The 17,294-nt window shown below is 37.9% G+C and overlaps 1 protein-coding gene across 4 annotated transcripts in view; it reads right to left on the reverse strand.

The window, feature by feature from the left end:
- CEP290 (centrosomal protein 290) overlaps window positions 1–17,294 on the reverse strand; it is a 93,424-nt gene that overhangs the window by 3,457 nt on the left and 72,673 nt on the right. For 2 of the 4 annotated variants that reach the window (XM_061415677.1, XM_061415674.1), the window contains 7 exons: window positions 15,510–15,633; window positions 11,229–11,363; window positions 9,686–9,772; window positions 8,847–9,011; window positions 8,194–8,316; window positions 4,627–4,799; window positions 939–1,080 (listed from right to left, as the gene is read on the reverse strand). In XM_061415677.1, coding sequence (XP_061271661.1) covers window positions 939–1,080; window positions 4,627–4,799; window positions 8,194–8,316; window positions 8,847–9,011; window positions 9,686–9,772; window positions 11,229–11,363; window positions 15,510–15,633 — 949 coding nt within the window. Of the gene's footprint in view, window positions 1–938; window positions 1,081–4,626; window positions 4,800–8,193; window positions 8,317–8,846; window positions 9,012–9,685; window positions 9,773–11,228; window positions 11,364–14,296; window positions 15,056–15,509; window positions 15,634–17,294 lie in introns of those variants that run through there. The other 2 variants (XM_061415675.1, XM_061415676.1) reach the window with 2 other exon arrangements.

Consider the following 17,294-nt stretch of genomic DNA (forward strand, 5'->3'; position numbering starts at 1 on the left):
GGAAGACAGTGAGCATGTGATGTGATGTGATTGGTTTACATTTCAAGATGGAGGAGCCTCTTAAGAAAAACAACAGAGTAGCAGGACAGAGAGTGACTGAACACTGTGTGGGGATTGGGAGGGTCTGAGGAGCCTGCATTTAAGGAGAGATGCCAGTGGGGAGTGAGGTATGGGAATATTTGGACAAACAGTATTCTAAACAAGGGAAACAAAAGCAGAGCCCTGAATAAACCAAATGAGTTTGGTCTGTTCCAAGGACTGAAAGGAGTTACTGTGGCTAGAACACTAAGTGCCAGAGAAAGTAAAGACGAGGCCAGAGAGGAGACCAGATGTCAGACCATGTAGGTCCCTGCCGGCTACGAGAGAACTTCAGGATGTTATGCTAGGGTATGGGGACCACTGGAAGATTCTAAGGGTGGACTGCTATGATGTGCTTTATACTTTAAAAGGACTACTTGGTAAATACGTGGAAAATATGTCAGGGGTAGGGCTTCCCAGGGCTTCCCTGATATCTCATTTGGTAAAGAATCTGCCTACAATGCAGGAAACCCTGGTTCGATTCCTGGGTTGGGAAGATCTGCTGGAAAAGGGATAGGCTACCCACTGCAGTATCCTGGCCTGGAGAATTCAGTGGACTGTGTGGGGCCGCAGTGTCGGGACACGACTGAGCGACTTTCACTTAGGGCTTCCCAGGTGGCGCTGGTGGTAAAGAATCTGCCTACAATGCAGGAGACGAGACGCAGGTTCGATCCCTGGGCTGGGAAGATCCCCTGGACTAGGAAATGGCAACCCGCTCCGGTATTCTTGTCTGGGAAATCCCATGGACAGAGGAGCCTGCAGTGCTACAGTCCATGGGGCCATAAAGAGTCAGACACAAGTGAGCAACTAAACATACACACACGCACACACGGAGAAGGTGAAACAAGGACACTACTTGCCTGTTGCTCAAGGTCTGCTGTGTATTTCTTAACTCTCTGTTCCCTCTCTGTTGCTTGTCTTACAAGCTGTTTAAGATCAGTAAGGCTTCTAGTTTTTTTGGCAATATCCGTTTCTAATTCTTTCAACTTGGTTTCATACATTCTAAAAGTATAAAGGGAAAAAATGGTATAGACATGGAAAATAATTTCTCTTACTGATTTAAAAGCCACTGAAAATTTCTTCATTAAAAATAAAGAATATCTTATTGTACTGGTTCTTCTGGTCAAATCATCTCCTACATATTTATTTAGCATTACATGACAGCAACAGAGAAGTGCCCCTTAATTAACAGGCCAGTTAAACTGAGGATTTAGGTGTTTCCCAAGGTTATAAACAAGGATGGAGCCTGATGAATCTGACCACTGTAAAAGATTAAAATTAATACCTTTTTCAGTCACAAAACTAAGAAATAGAAATTAAATTCATAAGAATATAAAATTATATATTGCTGGATATTCTTAGGAATATACTTAAAGATAACTAAAGCATTTCTTTCTCTCTCACACACACACACACACACTTGAGTTAATCCAGTTAGAACAAAACCAGTACAACACTCCTGGGAGAGGGAACAGAATGTGTAAAAGTAGGGATAAGAAAAATGGCCTATCTGAATAGATTTGTAACCTTTCAGGAAATGATCAATAGTTCAAAAACAAAAAAAAAAGACCCCAAAAGAAATTTCTAAAACATTGAGCCAAAACGGTTTCCACAAGCATATTCTATCTTAAAAGAGACAACGTTCATAACATTCAAATTTCTCCAGAGAAAAGAAAAAGAAGAAACACTTTGGCAAAATCAGGTTAAGGACAGGACAAGGAAGAAAAATTATTATTTCAATATTACATCAAAGTAATTATCATCAAAGAGTATTTAATAAACCTTAGGAACTTACAAGGCAACACTGTTAACAAAAACTGTCAAAAAAGTGCTGAAATACCTGAAGTGAAGTACCTGAAGTGCACTCCTGCACTTCATTTAATTCCAAGCTCTAATGCCATCCAGAGAGACCTTCTCTGACCACCTGTCTAAAACACCTCCTGCATCACCCTGGACTGTCTCAGCAGTTGGTATTATAAAGCCAGACAGAAGAGATGTCATTAGTCTATTGAGTAAATAATACAACAACTATAAAGGATTTCAGTATAAGCATAATGTGTCATGGATACCAAAAGATAAATCACTTTACTGACCTGGGTGTCTAATCCCAGCTGCAGATTTGAGCCATTTTTAAGGTGGATTTAGGGATATATGAGGCTACAGACCAGAATTAGCCTTCTGTAAAGCTATGTTTTTTTGAAAGGTGTTTATTGAATGCCTACTCTATGCTTAGTTACCTATACAGTTTTCAGATTAAAAACACAGAAATGATCTAAAAAGTCTCTCATTTCCCTGCTCAATTTTATAAACCCTTTTCACATTCGTAATTTTTTTGTGTGTGCAGCTTCACAGAGCCCTTTTTAGAAAAGAAAGGACGGGATTTATCATTTCCACAGATTCAAAAAAAAACTAACTCACAGGAGAACTGTAATTTACTTGAGGTCATAGTGAGAAATGTGTGTGTCAGTCACTCAGTCGTGTCCAACTCTGCAATCCCATGGACTGTAGCCCACCAGGCTCCTTAAGGGATTCTCCAGGCAAGAATACTGGAGTGGGTTGCCACTTCCTTCTCCAGGGGATCTTCCCGACTCAGGGATTGAACCCACGTTTCCTGCATTACAGGTAGATTCTTTCCTGTCTGAGCCACCAGGGAAGTCTCTTCAGTGTTCAGATATTATAAAAAGTCAGTTGTTGTTGGGGAGGAAACGGAGGTACACTGACCCCCCACCCCCACGCCAGGCCTCTATGTGCCAGTCCAAGGTACTTCTAAGCGTGGAAGGGCTCCCCTGGTGGCTAAATGGTAAGGAATCTGCCTGCCAATGCAGGAGACACAGGTTTGAACTCTGGATCAGAAAATCCCCTGGAGAAGGAAGCGGCTACCCACTCCAGTATTCCACCTGGGAAATTCTTGCCTGGTGGGCTATAGTCTATGGAGTCACAAAACAGTCAGACACAACTCAGTGACTAAACAACAAGAAGCCCCAGAAGCTACCTGGCTTTCTGAAGAAACCTAGTTAAAGTAGGCCTTTTAGAAATACATCTAACATAAAGCAGAGTCTAGCATGTAGCAGGTACTGAGAAAATACCTGCTGGATAAATACATCTCAAAGCAACTGAGAATTCTTTTGGTCCCTACATGATTGTAGCAAGAAATAAAGGGCCAATCAAGAAACCAATGGCCTGCTGGTTGATAGCCTCTGCTGGAGTCCAAGCAAACAAAAGGAGAGTCTCCTTCTCCCCTTTATACCATCACAAACTATTTCACTCAGCCCTTACATTAGCCCCTTGACAGAATCAAGAAACAGCTATGGGGTGGGAAGAAGAGTAGATTCTGAGTACTCTCATTATGATGTTAGAAAGGGACCCTTCTTCAAGACTGCCTGCCACCTGGGCCCTCTAATCTACCTGTAAAATCTTCCTCCTCAGAGTTGTCTGGCAGGGGCAAGTGCAGTGCAGCAGGCCTTCTCTGAGACCTGCTGTAGCCTCAGTGTGCTAAGATTTCCATCCCAGCTGTAGTGATGGTGACCGCAAACCCACATCCAGTCCATCCTAAACAGCAGCTAGACATCCAAGAGGACACTTAGATGCACAGACAAGGAACTCTGGGGATACGGTAAGGTAAAGATGAGTCTGCCTTCTGAAATGGGGTCAGCAGATGTAGAGAACACAACTTCATTCAGGATGATGTCGCAGGGAAGGATGTGGGCAGGATCTCATTGGTCTCCACTTCTATATATACTCCTTGAAGTAATTGCTTAAGGTTGAAATGAGAATGACTTTTAGTGACTCATCAGTCACAATGAACCACCCCTGGCGGTAGTGACAATGAACATACGAATATTTGCTAGTGAATTCCTGTTGCCCTCATTCACAGAATTAAGAAGTAATTAAGCTAAAAATTGATCCCGGCTGTGTGGCTTCTACATTATGTGTGCATGTGTGCTCAGTCATGTCCGACTCTTCTGGCAACCCCTGGATTATAGCCTAGCAGTGAATTATAGCCTGAACCTCTTTCATAGCCACAAAGTTTATTTGATAGGCAGGAATCACATATACTTGTAGAAGAGGCTCAAGGGGTGGGAGAAAATCAAGTGCCAGAAAGTAGCAGCTGAAAGACACTAAAACTGTCTGCTGAATTCATCTGCTGAAGTTATATGAAGACCAAGCTGCCCACAGCCTACTCTGGTATGCCACAGCTTGTGACAAGACGGCTCCACTGTGCCTGGCTTATATTCGGGGTAGAAAATGAACGCAGCACAAAGAAAGGCAGGACTAGTTGGGCACCGTCAGTCTGGGCTCATGGTTGACAGTTGCTTCAGGAAACTTACTGGGCTCCAACACCCTCAGCCCAGCCCTAGCTCTGCTATGATCCATGCCCTGACACCCCAATTAGTTAAATCTCTTAAGGAAGAAAGAGTAAGGATCATGTTAAACCACCTTCTTCACAAAAGAACTAAGTGAATTAGAATAGTGTCATATTCTTTAAAAACAATAATGGGGGAATTAGAACTGATAAAACTGTGCAAATGTTAAGCTGCTTGTTCCTACCTTGTAACAACAATTGATTTCCAGCTCTTGCTGTCAGCACCTTCAAGCTGTGGACCTCTACTCTCTGCCAGCTGTAATCTCTTCCCACTCTCTTCTAGTTGAACTGTCATCTTCTCATTCAATATCTCCAAATTATTCTTAGCTATCCGTAATTTCTCTGCAGCTTCAGTTTCCTATCATTAAAAGCTAATTAATATGTTATGCCAAAAGGTAAAACTGTTCTCATGAATGTAATATATTCAAAATTATCACTACGAACTAGAAAGAAAAATAACCTGAAGTTCTAAATGCTGATTAAAAGTCCAATAAAAATCCAGTGTTTTTTAAACTCTAAAACTGCAATATGGTCAACTTAATTACAACCATGCATGTAAATGAGGTTATAAAAATACAATATTTTACTCCATAGTTACTTTGTCATATGTGTTATAATAGTTACAGAAAATAGGATAGTTTATGTCTTTAAATTAAAAAAAAAAGATGTTTTGGCTCTTTAATACCTGAGATATAACTATAAGTATAAACTGTGTGTAAGTACCACAGATTATTTCCACTATTAAACATCTACATTCAAAGAACAGTATCACTCTGGCCTCAAAATGCATTCAGATTCCATTATAACTAGTTTAAAAATATTAATTTCAATTAATTCACTGGATCATCCATATAAATAATGACACATTTGTCTGGGGCAAGGAATATATTCTGTCTCTTAAATAGAAAGGAATCTTACTGTTTAACAAAATAGTTTCATATACTGTCTTGTACATGAAGTGTAATTCTAAGACAAGTACATAAATATTAATTCATTTAAACCCTGTAGCAGCTCTGTGAAATAGATACACTTAATAGTCCCAGTTTTATAGATGAGGAAACAGAAAGAAGGAGAAGGAATAGGAGATTGCCCTCATTCCCAGAATTAAGAAGTAATGGAGCTAAAAATACAGGGAGCTGACTGTGGCTCAAATCATGAGATCCTTATTGCCAAATTCAGACTTAAATTGAAGAAAGTAGGGAAAACCACTAGACCATTCAGGTACGACCTAAACCAAATCCCTTATGATTATACAGTGGAAGTGAAAAATAGATTGAAGGGACTAGATCTCATAGAGTGCCTGATGAACTATGAACGGAGGCTCGTGACATTGTACAGGAGACAGGGATCAGGACCATCCCCATGGAAAAGAAATGCAAAAAAGCAAAATGGCTGTCTCGGGAGGATTTACACATAGCTGTGAAAAGAAGAGAAGTGAAAAGCAAAGAAGAAAAGGAAAGATATAAGCATCTGAATGCAGAGTTCCAAAGAACAGCAAGAAGAGATAAGAAAGCCTTCCTCAGTGATCAATGCAAAGAAATAGAGGAAAACAACAGAATGGGAAAGACTAGAGATCTCTTCAAGAAAATTAGAGATACCAAGGGAATATTTCATGCAAAGATGGGCTCAATAAAGGACAGAAGTGGTATGGACCTAACAGAAGGAGAAGGTATTAAGAAGAGGTGGCAAGAATACACAGAAGAACTGTACAAAAAAGATCTTCACAACCAAGATAATCACGATAGTATGATCACTCACCTAGAGCCAGACATCCTGGAATGTGAAGTCAAATGGGCCTTAGAAAGCATCACTACAAACAAAGCTAGTGGAGATGATGGAATTCTAGTTGAGCTATTTCAAATCCTGAAAGATGATGCTGTAAAAGTGCTGCACTCAATATGCCAGCAAATTTGGAAAACTCAGCAGTGGCCACAGGACTGGAAAAGGTCAGTTTTCATTCCAATCCCAAAGAAAGGCAATGCCAAAGAATGCTCAAACTAACTACCGCACAGTTGCACTCATCTCACACGCTAGTCAAGTAATGCTCAAAATTCTCCAAGCCAGGCTTCAGCAATATGTGAACCGTGAACTTCCTGATGTTCAAGCTGGTTTTAGAAAAGGCAGAGGAACTTCCCAGAGATCAAATTGCCAACATCCACTGGATCACGTAAAAAGCAAGAGAGTTCCAGAAAAACATCTATTTCTGCTTTATTGACTATGCCAAAGCCTTTGACTGTGTGGATCACAATAAACTGTGGAAAATTCTGAAACAGATGGGAATACCAGACCACCTGATCTGCCTCTTGAGAAACCTATATGCAGGTCAGGAAGCAACAGTTAGAACTGGACATGGAACAACAGACTGGTTCCAAACAGGAAAAGGAGTATGTCAAGGCTGTATATTGTCACCCTGCTGATTTAACTTATATGCAGAGTACATCATGAGAAACGCTGGGCTGGAAAAAGCACAAGCTGGAATCAAGATTGCCGGGAGAAATACCGATAACACCAGATATGCAGATGACACCACCCTTATGGCAGAAAGTGAAGACGAACTAAAAAGCCTCTTGATGAAAGTGAAAGAGGAGAGTGAAAAAGTTGGCTTAAAGCTCAACATTCAGAAAACTAAGATCATGGCAACTGGTCCTCTCACTTCATGGGAAATAGATGGGGAAATAGTGGAAAGAGTGGCTGACTTTATCTTTTTGGGCTCCAAAATCACTGCAGATGGTGACTGCAGCCATGAAATTAAAAGACACTTACTCCTTGGAAGAAAAGTTATGACCAACCTAGATAGCATATTCAAAAGCAGAGACATTACTTTGCCAACAAAGGTCCGTCTAGTCAAGGCTGTGGTTTTTCCTTTGGTCATGTATGGATGTGAGAGTTGGATTGTGAAGAAAGCTGAGCGCCGAAGAATTGATGCTTTTGAACTGTGGTGTTGGAGAAGACTCTTGAGAGTCCCTTGGACTGCAAGGAGATCCAACCAGTCCATTCTAAAGGAGATCAGCCCTGGGTGTTCTTTAGAAGGAATGACGCTAAAGCTGAAATTCCAGTACTTTGGCCACCTCACGCGAAGAGTTGACTCAATGGAAAAGCCTCTGATGCTGGGAGGGATTGGGGGCAGGAGGAGAAGAGGACGACAGAGGATGAGATGGCTGGATGGCATCACCAACTTGACGTACGTGAGTTTGAGTGAACTCCGGGTGATGGTGATGGACAGGGAGGCCTGGCGTGCTGCGATTCATGGGGTCGCAAAGAGTCGGACACGACTGAGCGACTGAACTAAACGGAACTGAACTGAAGCTAAAAATTGATCCCAGCTGTGTGGCTTCTACATTATGTGTGCATGTGTGTTCAGTCATGTCCATCTCTTCTGCCAACCCCTGGATTATAGCCTGCCAGGCTCCTATGGCCGTGGGATTTCCCAGGGAGGAACACTGGGGTGGGCTGCCACTTCCTTCTCAGGGGATCTTCCCAACCCAGGGATCAAACCCTGTCTCCTGCACTGGCAGGTGAATTCTTTACCCCTATATCACCTGGGAAGCACAGCTTCTACATTATACTGCCTGTTAATTTATTAATTTTTTATTTTCAGTGTTCCTCACTATGAGAGGATGGTGGGCATAAAACACAATTCCTAAATCTCTTAATATCTATTCTGAATAGACGTTCATCAACTTTTTCATTCAGTTTTCCCAAAATGTATTAATTAACATAAAAATAAGTATAGTCAATAATGAAAGTCATACTTTTTTAAGTTCTTTACGAAGTCTCTCATTTTCAGCAACAATTTTCTCTGTGCCTTTGGCTTTGGATTCATAGTGCATGCTCAACTGACGTCCAAGATGAACTTTGAGTTTTTCTAATTCAGCCTAGTAATTTAAAAAACTCTATATTATCAAAGCGAGGAAATAAATGATGATCCCATAAACTCATAAAACTTAGTCTAACGTAGTTTTAGAGCTCATATTTGATACAATTAGAATTAAATTCTTCCCTTTAATACTGGTCATCCAGAGCAGATGGTTTCCGATCTTGGCTTAGAATGAGTTGATGACTTAAAAAAACAACAAAAACAAAAACACAATACCAATGGTGGGACCAATCCTGAAATAACTGATCAATCTTAAAATTAGGGTCTTAGGCAACTGTATTTTTGAAAATAGACACAGTTAATTATTTTATATTGCCAGAGTGAGAACCAATGGTCTGGAAATAGTAAGATGACCACATGATGCTACTGTAACACTTTAATCATTGTCTCCAATATTTTTTTTCACATGTCTAAAATACCTATGCATCCATTAAAGCCACTTTATATACTATATTTAAAACTGTCTTTAAAAATTAATAAAAATTGTATCAGTATAACATTCTGTACAAATGGCATTAAGAATATTACCTTCAACTTTTCATTTTCCATCTCAATATTAGCCATTTTTTCACTGGTCAATATTCCTGATGCTTTTTTCAGTTGTTCATTTTCCCTTTGGACTTTTTCGACTACTTTTTTCATTAAACCAATGGTTTTTTCTAGTTCTGGGATTGTCTTTCCACTTCTACCAGACTAGGAAAGAACGTTAACTTTTTATTTAACCAAATATTTTAGAAAGTACAGTATAAAGTACCAATAATACAAGAGGTTTATTATTAAACTCATTGTTGATTCCTAACATTTGAAGCCAAAGTTTGTATTACTTCAACTCATTATAATAACCTTATGAAACAGGAATTACAATCTTCACTTTACAAGAAAATCAACACTCAGAGAATTTGATATTCCTAAAGTCATGCAGCTAATAAGTAACAGCTTAAACCCAACATTAGTATATTAGCATTATAACTAAGAAGCTGCCATGAATAGCATAAAAAGTAGTTACAAAATGTTAGAATCAGACCAAGAAGCAGTTAGTAGTTACCTCAATGAATAGAAGAAGGAAGATTCCTGGAAGTTAAATGTTTTCAAGGTGTGGAGGGAGATGCAAAGAAAAAAGAGACGGTATAGAGTCCAAGTGGAATAAAAAGCATGTAAGATGTGACAGATGATGAAATTTATTAACTTGAAACAAAGAGAAAGCTTAGTGATGTTTTACCCTGTGCATGCAGCAGAACGTAACTGAAACTAAAGGCACTAGTAAAGGCATATCAGTGCTGCTATGACATATCCAACCTTTTATTCTCACTTCCAGCTTATCCTTTCTGAAGCTAAAACCAACATGTGGTATACTCTCACATACTCACCCCTCTAACGCGGCCAAGTTTCCGCTCTACTTCTGCTTTTTCTTTCTTCAGGAATTCACACATTTCCTTCAAGTCTCTTACCTGATTCTAGAATATTAAAGAAACATGTAACCGTTTAACACAGCTGTAGTCACTGATAAGGAAAGGCAAATCATCTTAACTACCAATCTCTTCAACTGTATAGCTTAAGTAAACAAGTGGATCTTCCTATCAAAGAGAGGATTTTGAACTGTGACATATGTTTAAGTAAAGTGTACTAATACAAGAGATATTATATATGGATTTAAATATATATTTCCTACATTATTACTTCAGTTCAGTTCAGTCGCTCAGTCATAACCAACTCTTGGCGACCCCGTGGACTGCAGCACACCAGGCCTCCCTGTCCCTCATTACCGCCTTAGTACACAATAATAAATTTGAGTTCAGAACTTCTGATTTTAACTGTCCCATAAATTACATATTTAGAACCATATCCACATGGTACAAAGAAATAAACAATTGCTCTTCTGACACTAGTTCTAACTGTAAAAACCAGAATAAGAAATAGGACATAGGTTAATTATACTATTACCAGTGGTATTAACACGTTGCTAATATTCTAAGTTAAAAAAACAGAAACAGTCAGTCGAGAAAAAGACTCCAATAAATAGGATAAGATTTCAAAAACCAAAAATAAATTTATTATAAATATAAAGTAAAATTTCTAACAGAGACAATCATCCTAAACATTTTTTAAAGACTTTATATTTTAAGAGCTACCCTAATATTTTATTACTTTTTTATCCGAATGTTTTGAAATGTGGTAACTGTTAATTAAACACACCAACTATCGTCTTGCCACACACACAGCATTTGAACTTGCCACTTCTGTTGTCTGGAATTCTTTTTCTAGTATCTGTATGACCCACTTCCTTACCTGTCCCCTAGTTCTCTGCTAAAATATCATTTTATTAATAAGGCCTCCCCTTACTACTGTATTTTAAAGAGCAATCCCATATACTGTTGACTGCTAAACAATGTGGAGATATAACTTATAGTCAGTCCTCTATATCTGCAGTTTCTCTGCATTCATGGATTCAACCAACCATGGATCAGGTAAAACAGCAGTGTTTACTACTGAAAAATATCCCCATATAAATGGACCCTTGTAGTTCAAGGGTCAACTATACCCCTATCCAACGCACACACATGCACACACACACACAAACCGTGCTTTTTTTTTAGCATTTAACATCAGCTGACATACAATATACTGATGTTTACCTATTATGAGCCTTCCTGCTGGAATATAAGCTCTACAAGTGCAAGAATTTTTCTGATGGCTGTTTCCCAGCACATAGAAGAGTACCTGATACAAAGAAGGTGCTCAACAAATAACTGTTACATGAGTGAATGTAGAAAGTGTAAACGCTACCATATTTTATGAATATGAGTTTCTGGCTTCTTCATAAGCTAACATAGTAAACATAACAATTAAGTAGGGAGAAAAAGGTTTTCAGGCATTAGATTTTCTAACTATAATAAAGAATATTAAATTTACCTTTAATCTTGGCAAATCTTTATTTGCTTGTTCAAGCTGAAATTTGAGTTCAATATTTTCGGATGACAACTTCAAGTTTTCCCTCTGGAGCTCCTGTTCTCTTTGATAATGATCATCTGAATCTATTCCTGAAGTCTTCAGGAAAATGAAGTTAGGAGTATTTTTAAGGTGTAGCAAATAAAAGCTGCATAAGACATGCTGGGTAAGAAAACACTATGCTAAAAGGGAACGCTATTCCTCAAAAGAATGAGAAAATTGGAGAGCTCTAGAGAAAACAACCATAAACAAACTCACAAAAGGTAATCAGTCTCTTGAAATTAATACAGAAAACAAAGTCAATATGATTTAATGATGTCCACACATATAATTTGTGGTTCTTTCAGTCCAAAATAAAATATTATTGTTATCTGACTGTTATAGATTGCATTGTGCCCCAACCCCCCTCAAACCCCCAAATTCGTATGTTTAAGTTCTAATTCCCAGTACCTCAAATGACTTTATTTGGAGATAGGGCCTTTTCAGGCTATAAGATAATTAAGATAAAAAGGGTCACTAGGGTGGGCCTTAATCCAATGTCTGATGTACTCACACAAAAACAAAATTTGACACACAGACAGAAGGGAGTAACTATAGAGACCAGGAGAAGCTAGCCATCTATGAGCCAGAAGAAAGGCCTGAAGGGACCCTTTCCCCAAAGACTAAAGAAGAAATCAACTCTGCCAATACCTTGATTTTGGACTTCTGATTTTCAGAACTGTAAGAATAAATTTCTGTTGCTTAAGCCATCAACTCCGTGGTGTTCTGTTATGGTTGCCATAGCAGATGAATACACAAGCCTACAAAAAGTGCCTCAATTCCTTCCTCCTTTAGAAAGCTATTCCTCATTCCTGGAGCTAAAATAATCACTCCCTCCTCTGAAATCCAGTAACACTTTATTTGCATTTGTTTTGGCATGAATCCACCTTGGGGGGTTATTATCCATGTTCATATTTATTTCTCATTCTAAACTGTACATTATTTGAAAGAGAAATCTGTGTTTGGTTACTTTTTACTACTTATAAGACTGTTAAAGAGCATTATATGAGATAATGTTGTGAAAGCACTCAGAACAGTTTTAGTTTTAGTTTTTTCTCTCCCATTCTATTCTCTTGGCTTGGTTAACTATCAAGTCAGTAATTCCAGAGACATTATTATGATCATCATATTATATGCTTATATACATCATTATTAAGGTATAATATTCTGTAAATACATTTATTATAACTGGCTCTGTAACATCATTTGAATTAGCAGTAGGTTAAATACATTCTGACACTTTCACTCTTTGGTTAAAAAAAAAGTAAAAAAAAGAGTAAGTTTTCTTAGGTAAAACAGAGTTCAAGTAAAGAAATTAGAGAATAGGATATAGAAAAGTAAAGAGATTCTGAGCGGAGAGCATATAACACTACACAACACTGGCAGAAACACTGCACGCATCCACCTGATTTCTAACTGTCTGAGAGAAGGTGTGTCCATACGAACATACACAGTGGCCAGCAAAAGCAGACAGACATGTTTCATGGTGTCAGTAAACTACAGCAATATGTTCGTACTTTGTCAGATAATCCAAGTCTACATTCTGGTTCTACTACTATTAAGGTTAAAGTGAGGAAAGTGAAGTCGCTCAGTCGTGTCTGACTCTGTGCGACCCCATGGAACGCAGCCTACCAGGCTCCTCCGTCCATGGGATTTTCCAGGCAAGAGTACTGGAGTGGGGTGCCCTTGCCTTCTCCAACTGTAACTATTAAGGTTAACACTAAGCAAAACCAACCCCTGTAAGGTCCTCTGTTTCTACATCTCACAAGTGAAGGCACTGATACGGTTTAAGGTCTCTTCAGACATGGCAAGCTGTAGTTTCCTATCCCTGAGCCCTTCTGTTTCCCTTACTTCATCTCTTCAGTCTACAATAGCCATTTAATAAATGATAATCAGTACCCCTGACTGATAGATATAAAACATAATACATTTCACCCACAGGAAAGACTAATTCTATCTGATCTTACATGAAGATAGTTTTTCAACAGTTCTCCTCACTAAAATACAGATGCAATTATTCAAGTAAGTGAATGTGGATCATTTTTTTCTTCCTATTCTCAGAAAACAGAAGTGCTAGCTGAAATTGTTTAAATTTGGGGGAAAAAATTCTAGTAAACTCATCTATAAAAGTAAAATAAACAAAATTCTTGTGTAATCAATTTCAGGGAGACTTACAAATTGTTCTGTAGAAGGAGAATCTTATTAAAAGGTATACACTGCTTAAAGTCAAGTTCTTAGGGGATGGGAGTTAGAGATAATACACAGGGGAAGTCTCAAATTCTCAATTACTTATTATCAAGTGAAAAATGCCTGAAAAAGGAAATGAAATAAGAATTAAGTCATTTTTTCCCATTTTCTTTTAATTTAAATGTCTAATTTAATGAGGACTTAGGTAACTAGAATATCCAAGGTGGAAAGGAAAGAACAAATGAATGAATGCTATTTGATTTCAACTCGGAACGAACTTCTTACTCTGGACTGCCATATAAATTGACCAAAAGTAGAGCATATGTAGAAAGTTCATTAACTGCAGAATTAGACCTCCATATAAATCCTAGTTCTGCATCTTCTTGATCACTAGAGATGTTTCTCCAAGCTTCCGAAGTAAAACAGAAGTAATTCTCTGCAGAGTATTGTGAGAACTATACCTAAGCAATACAAATAAACTCCCTTTTCTCATTATATATAAAAAAGTATCTGTTATAATACAAGGCAAAAAGATCATCAAAGGAACTTGCTATGTATATTAGAATGTTACAGAGCATCATAACAGATTTTTATTAATATTTTCTCTGTAGTGAAATTTGACTTGCAGTGAGATTTTACAACATGCTGAATTAGGAATTTCTAAGGCAAAACACTTCTAAAGGGCCTTATTTTTGTTATTCGGTTATCTAATACTTTTTAAGTGAATACCAGTAGTAAAACAGAGAATACACAAATGAATTAGAGAAATGCACAACCACTAAGTTTTAGTAGGAACTAGTCAAATATTGGGGTTTAAGAAGTTTATTAACAGTTAATATTTTTTACAAATCTGACACAGTTTGTTTCCATTTGTACCATACGCATATGCTACTTGCTCTAAGAAAACCCAGCCAACAGAGAAATAAAGGACTGCCATGTACTCAGAGCTGGGCCGCTTCATTTCTTGGCTGGCCTGGCTCATTGGTTTCAGGGTGGGCCTGTGCACCCTCCTCAGCACACTGATTCAGTGCAGCCACCCCTGTGGCCCAGCCACGGTCCTCCCCAGAAGCTTCTGCTGGATCCGTGTGCTTGCTGTGACTCACTTCTTCAGTTAGGTGTCCCTTTTCTTTCTCATCTTGCTTAGCTTTCTCTTCCCTGTTTTTATCTTTCTGCTCATCATTTTCACAACAGTCTTGATTAATTTTCTGAACTTTAGGATTTGGATCATTTTCAAAATTGGGGTTAAAATCGGTCAAGGTACCTTCAGTTGACCTAAATGGACTTGATGTATTGTTTGTTCTTGACTCTGATTTATTTAACTCCGTAGGATCTACAGTATCTTCTGCTTCGTGTTTTTCTTCATTACTGTAATACTGTAGATTATGTCTAGGTACCTGATGTAAGTTGGCACTAACATCTATTTCTTTCTTATTTTTAATTCTGAGTTCTGTTATGCGATTGTTTTGTTTCCTGTGTAAAGTGTTCTTTTTGTGAAAAATATTATGCCTGTATTTATTAACACTGGCAGCAAGAGGAGAAAGCGTAGTTGTGTCACATAACACATTCTGCTTGAAGCAGACAGAAGAAAAGAAACAGGAAAAGGAAAAAAATAATAAAAATATAACACACAAGTGTTTTAAAATAAGATACAACAAATAATTCTACATTGATCAGACTTTACAAAGACACACTAGAAATGTATCACACACATAAATGGATACAATGTTATAATGTATCTTCCTAATTTATCTATGTGTTCTTGTCACAACAGAACTCATAACTACATTTAAAATCTACAGAAATCATTTGTAATGAACCTTTATGCAAAGCATAAGAACCACAAATTTATATTATGTAAAAAGAATTAAAGAAAACATATATCTTTACCAAGTAAAAACAAAAGCTGGATTTATTATATTAATATTAATGAGAAGGATCTACTATTTCTAGTCAGATAAAGGCAGAAGTTATTTCACTTTTAAACTTTAGAATTAAAACAATGAAAAGATATGCACTTACTGAAGGCCGAGTATATGCATCCTTTGAAATCTGCTTTTCTAAAGCATGAAGTTTTTCTTGGAGGTATTTATTTTGCAAATGTAAGTCTTCTATAACAGAATCTCGAGGAAGAGCTTGATGAGACCTATGAACAATAATCATAGACTCTTTATTATTCAAACTGCCAACTCTTTTCTGTTTTATTACATTAAAATATAGAAAAATATATTTTTAACACTGTATTTTAAATTCTACAAAACTTCAAAACTATACAAAAATTAAATTGGGATATGACTATCCTATAAAATGATCCTCTATAGACGATTTCATGGCTGGCCTCCTTTAAAGTAAGAGTTAAAAAGCGTATTTTGATTTAAAGAAACGCATTAACATTTGTAAAGAACATACATCTATTTTGGGATTGTGTAAGATAACTGAATAAAAATACCTACTATTTTTAAAACATCACATAATAATTTCATGACATTCATGTGCTTCTCAAAAAGTTCAAGGATTTTAATAGGTTCTTAGTGGTGCCAGATAATCTATTTTTTCAGTTCATACTCATCTGCATGATATACAAGGCCCTCCACTATCTGGCACAATCACATCTGTTCAACACAGCTGTCCATGAGTTTTCCCTTACTGAGGAAAATACATCCACTCTTACCCACACAAGAAAGATCACTTCTGCCCCTATGTCTCTGCTAGGGTTCTATTTTCTTGGAATGTCCTTTCTCCCTTTAATAGCTACATGTGATTCATAAAATTCAGAAATTCACATTTGAACTGAGAGAGAAGACAAGTTGAAGTTCTCTTTTATAAAGTCTTCTCAATTATTTCAGCCTACATAGAGTCATACTGCTCATACTAGAAAAGAAGCTATTAAATATCTAAAAGTATTAGAAGGTTTCAAAAGTAAAATATTTTGATCCTTCTGAAAACTGCAAAGAAGAATAAAAGGATTTGGTTTTATTCTGAATATATGCTTAGACTAAGAAAAACAAGGAAGCTAGATCCAGACAGTGGCTCTAACAGGTGTCAAAGCGAAGAAAAAATTTTCAATCACTTTGTTCTTCACCATCAAGGAAAATTCTGAAGAATTTAAGAAACAATCATTTAGGAGGGAAGGAAATGGAATATAGGTAGCTCATGAGGACTTTAAAAAGTAAATATTTTACAGACTGGGATAAAGTTCTGGAATTTGAAATATCAGCACACAGGTGATGAATTTACCTCTTCCTTTCCTCTAGTATTTCCTAGCCTCAATACAACACAGCTTGAAACATGAAGATGAGCATCAGCAAAGCTTCAAGTTCTAGCTTCAGCAGGAGCAAGGGCCCTTAAGAACACTTAATACTCTTAGGCACTGCAAAAATCCCTCCTTATTTTTCTCTCCTATGCACTCTCCTATCTCAACCCTCAGGCAATCCCAAGGCAGTGGTGGCAAAGGCTGCAAAGGAAATTCAAAGGAGCCGAAATTTTTAGGGAGAGGAATCTCCTCCAATTGGTAGAGCTGTGATTAGTAAAGGGGGAAGGCAAAGGAGGGACCCCACCACCACATGTCCCCTTTTTTGCTCTCCTGCTGCTGGCTTAGATGCAGACAAGAGCACAATGGCTGAAGTGCACAGTATAACGGGCAACTAAAGCCTCAGGTCTTTTGCCCTAGAGACCAAAAAGGGGGGCTTCCCTGGTGGCTCAGCATTAAAGAATCTGCCTGTGATGCAAGAGACACAAGTTCAATCCCTGGGTCAGGAAGATCCCCTGGAGGAGGAAATGGCAACCCATTCCAGTATTCCTGCCTGG

Source organism: Bos javanicus, chromosome 5, assembly GCF_032452875.1.
Source record: "Bos javanicus breed banteng chromosome 5, ARS-OSU_banteng_1.0, whole genome shotgun sequence".
NCBI lineage: Eukaryota > Metazoa > Chordata > Mammalia > Artiodactyla > Bovidae > Bos > Bos javanicus.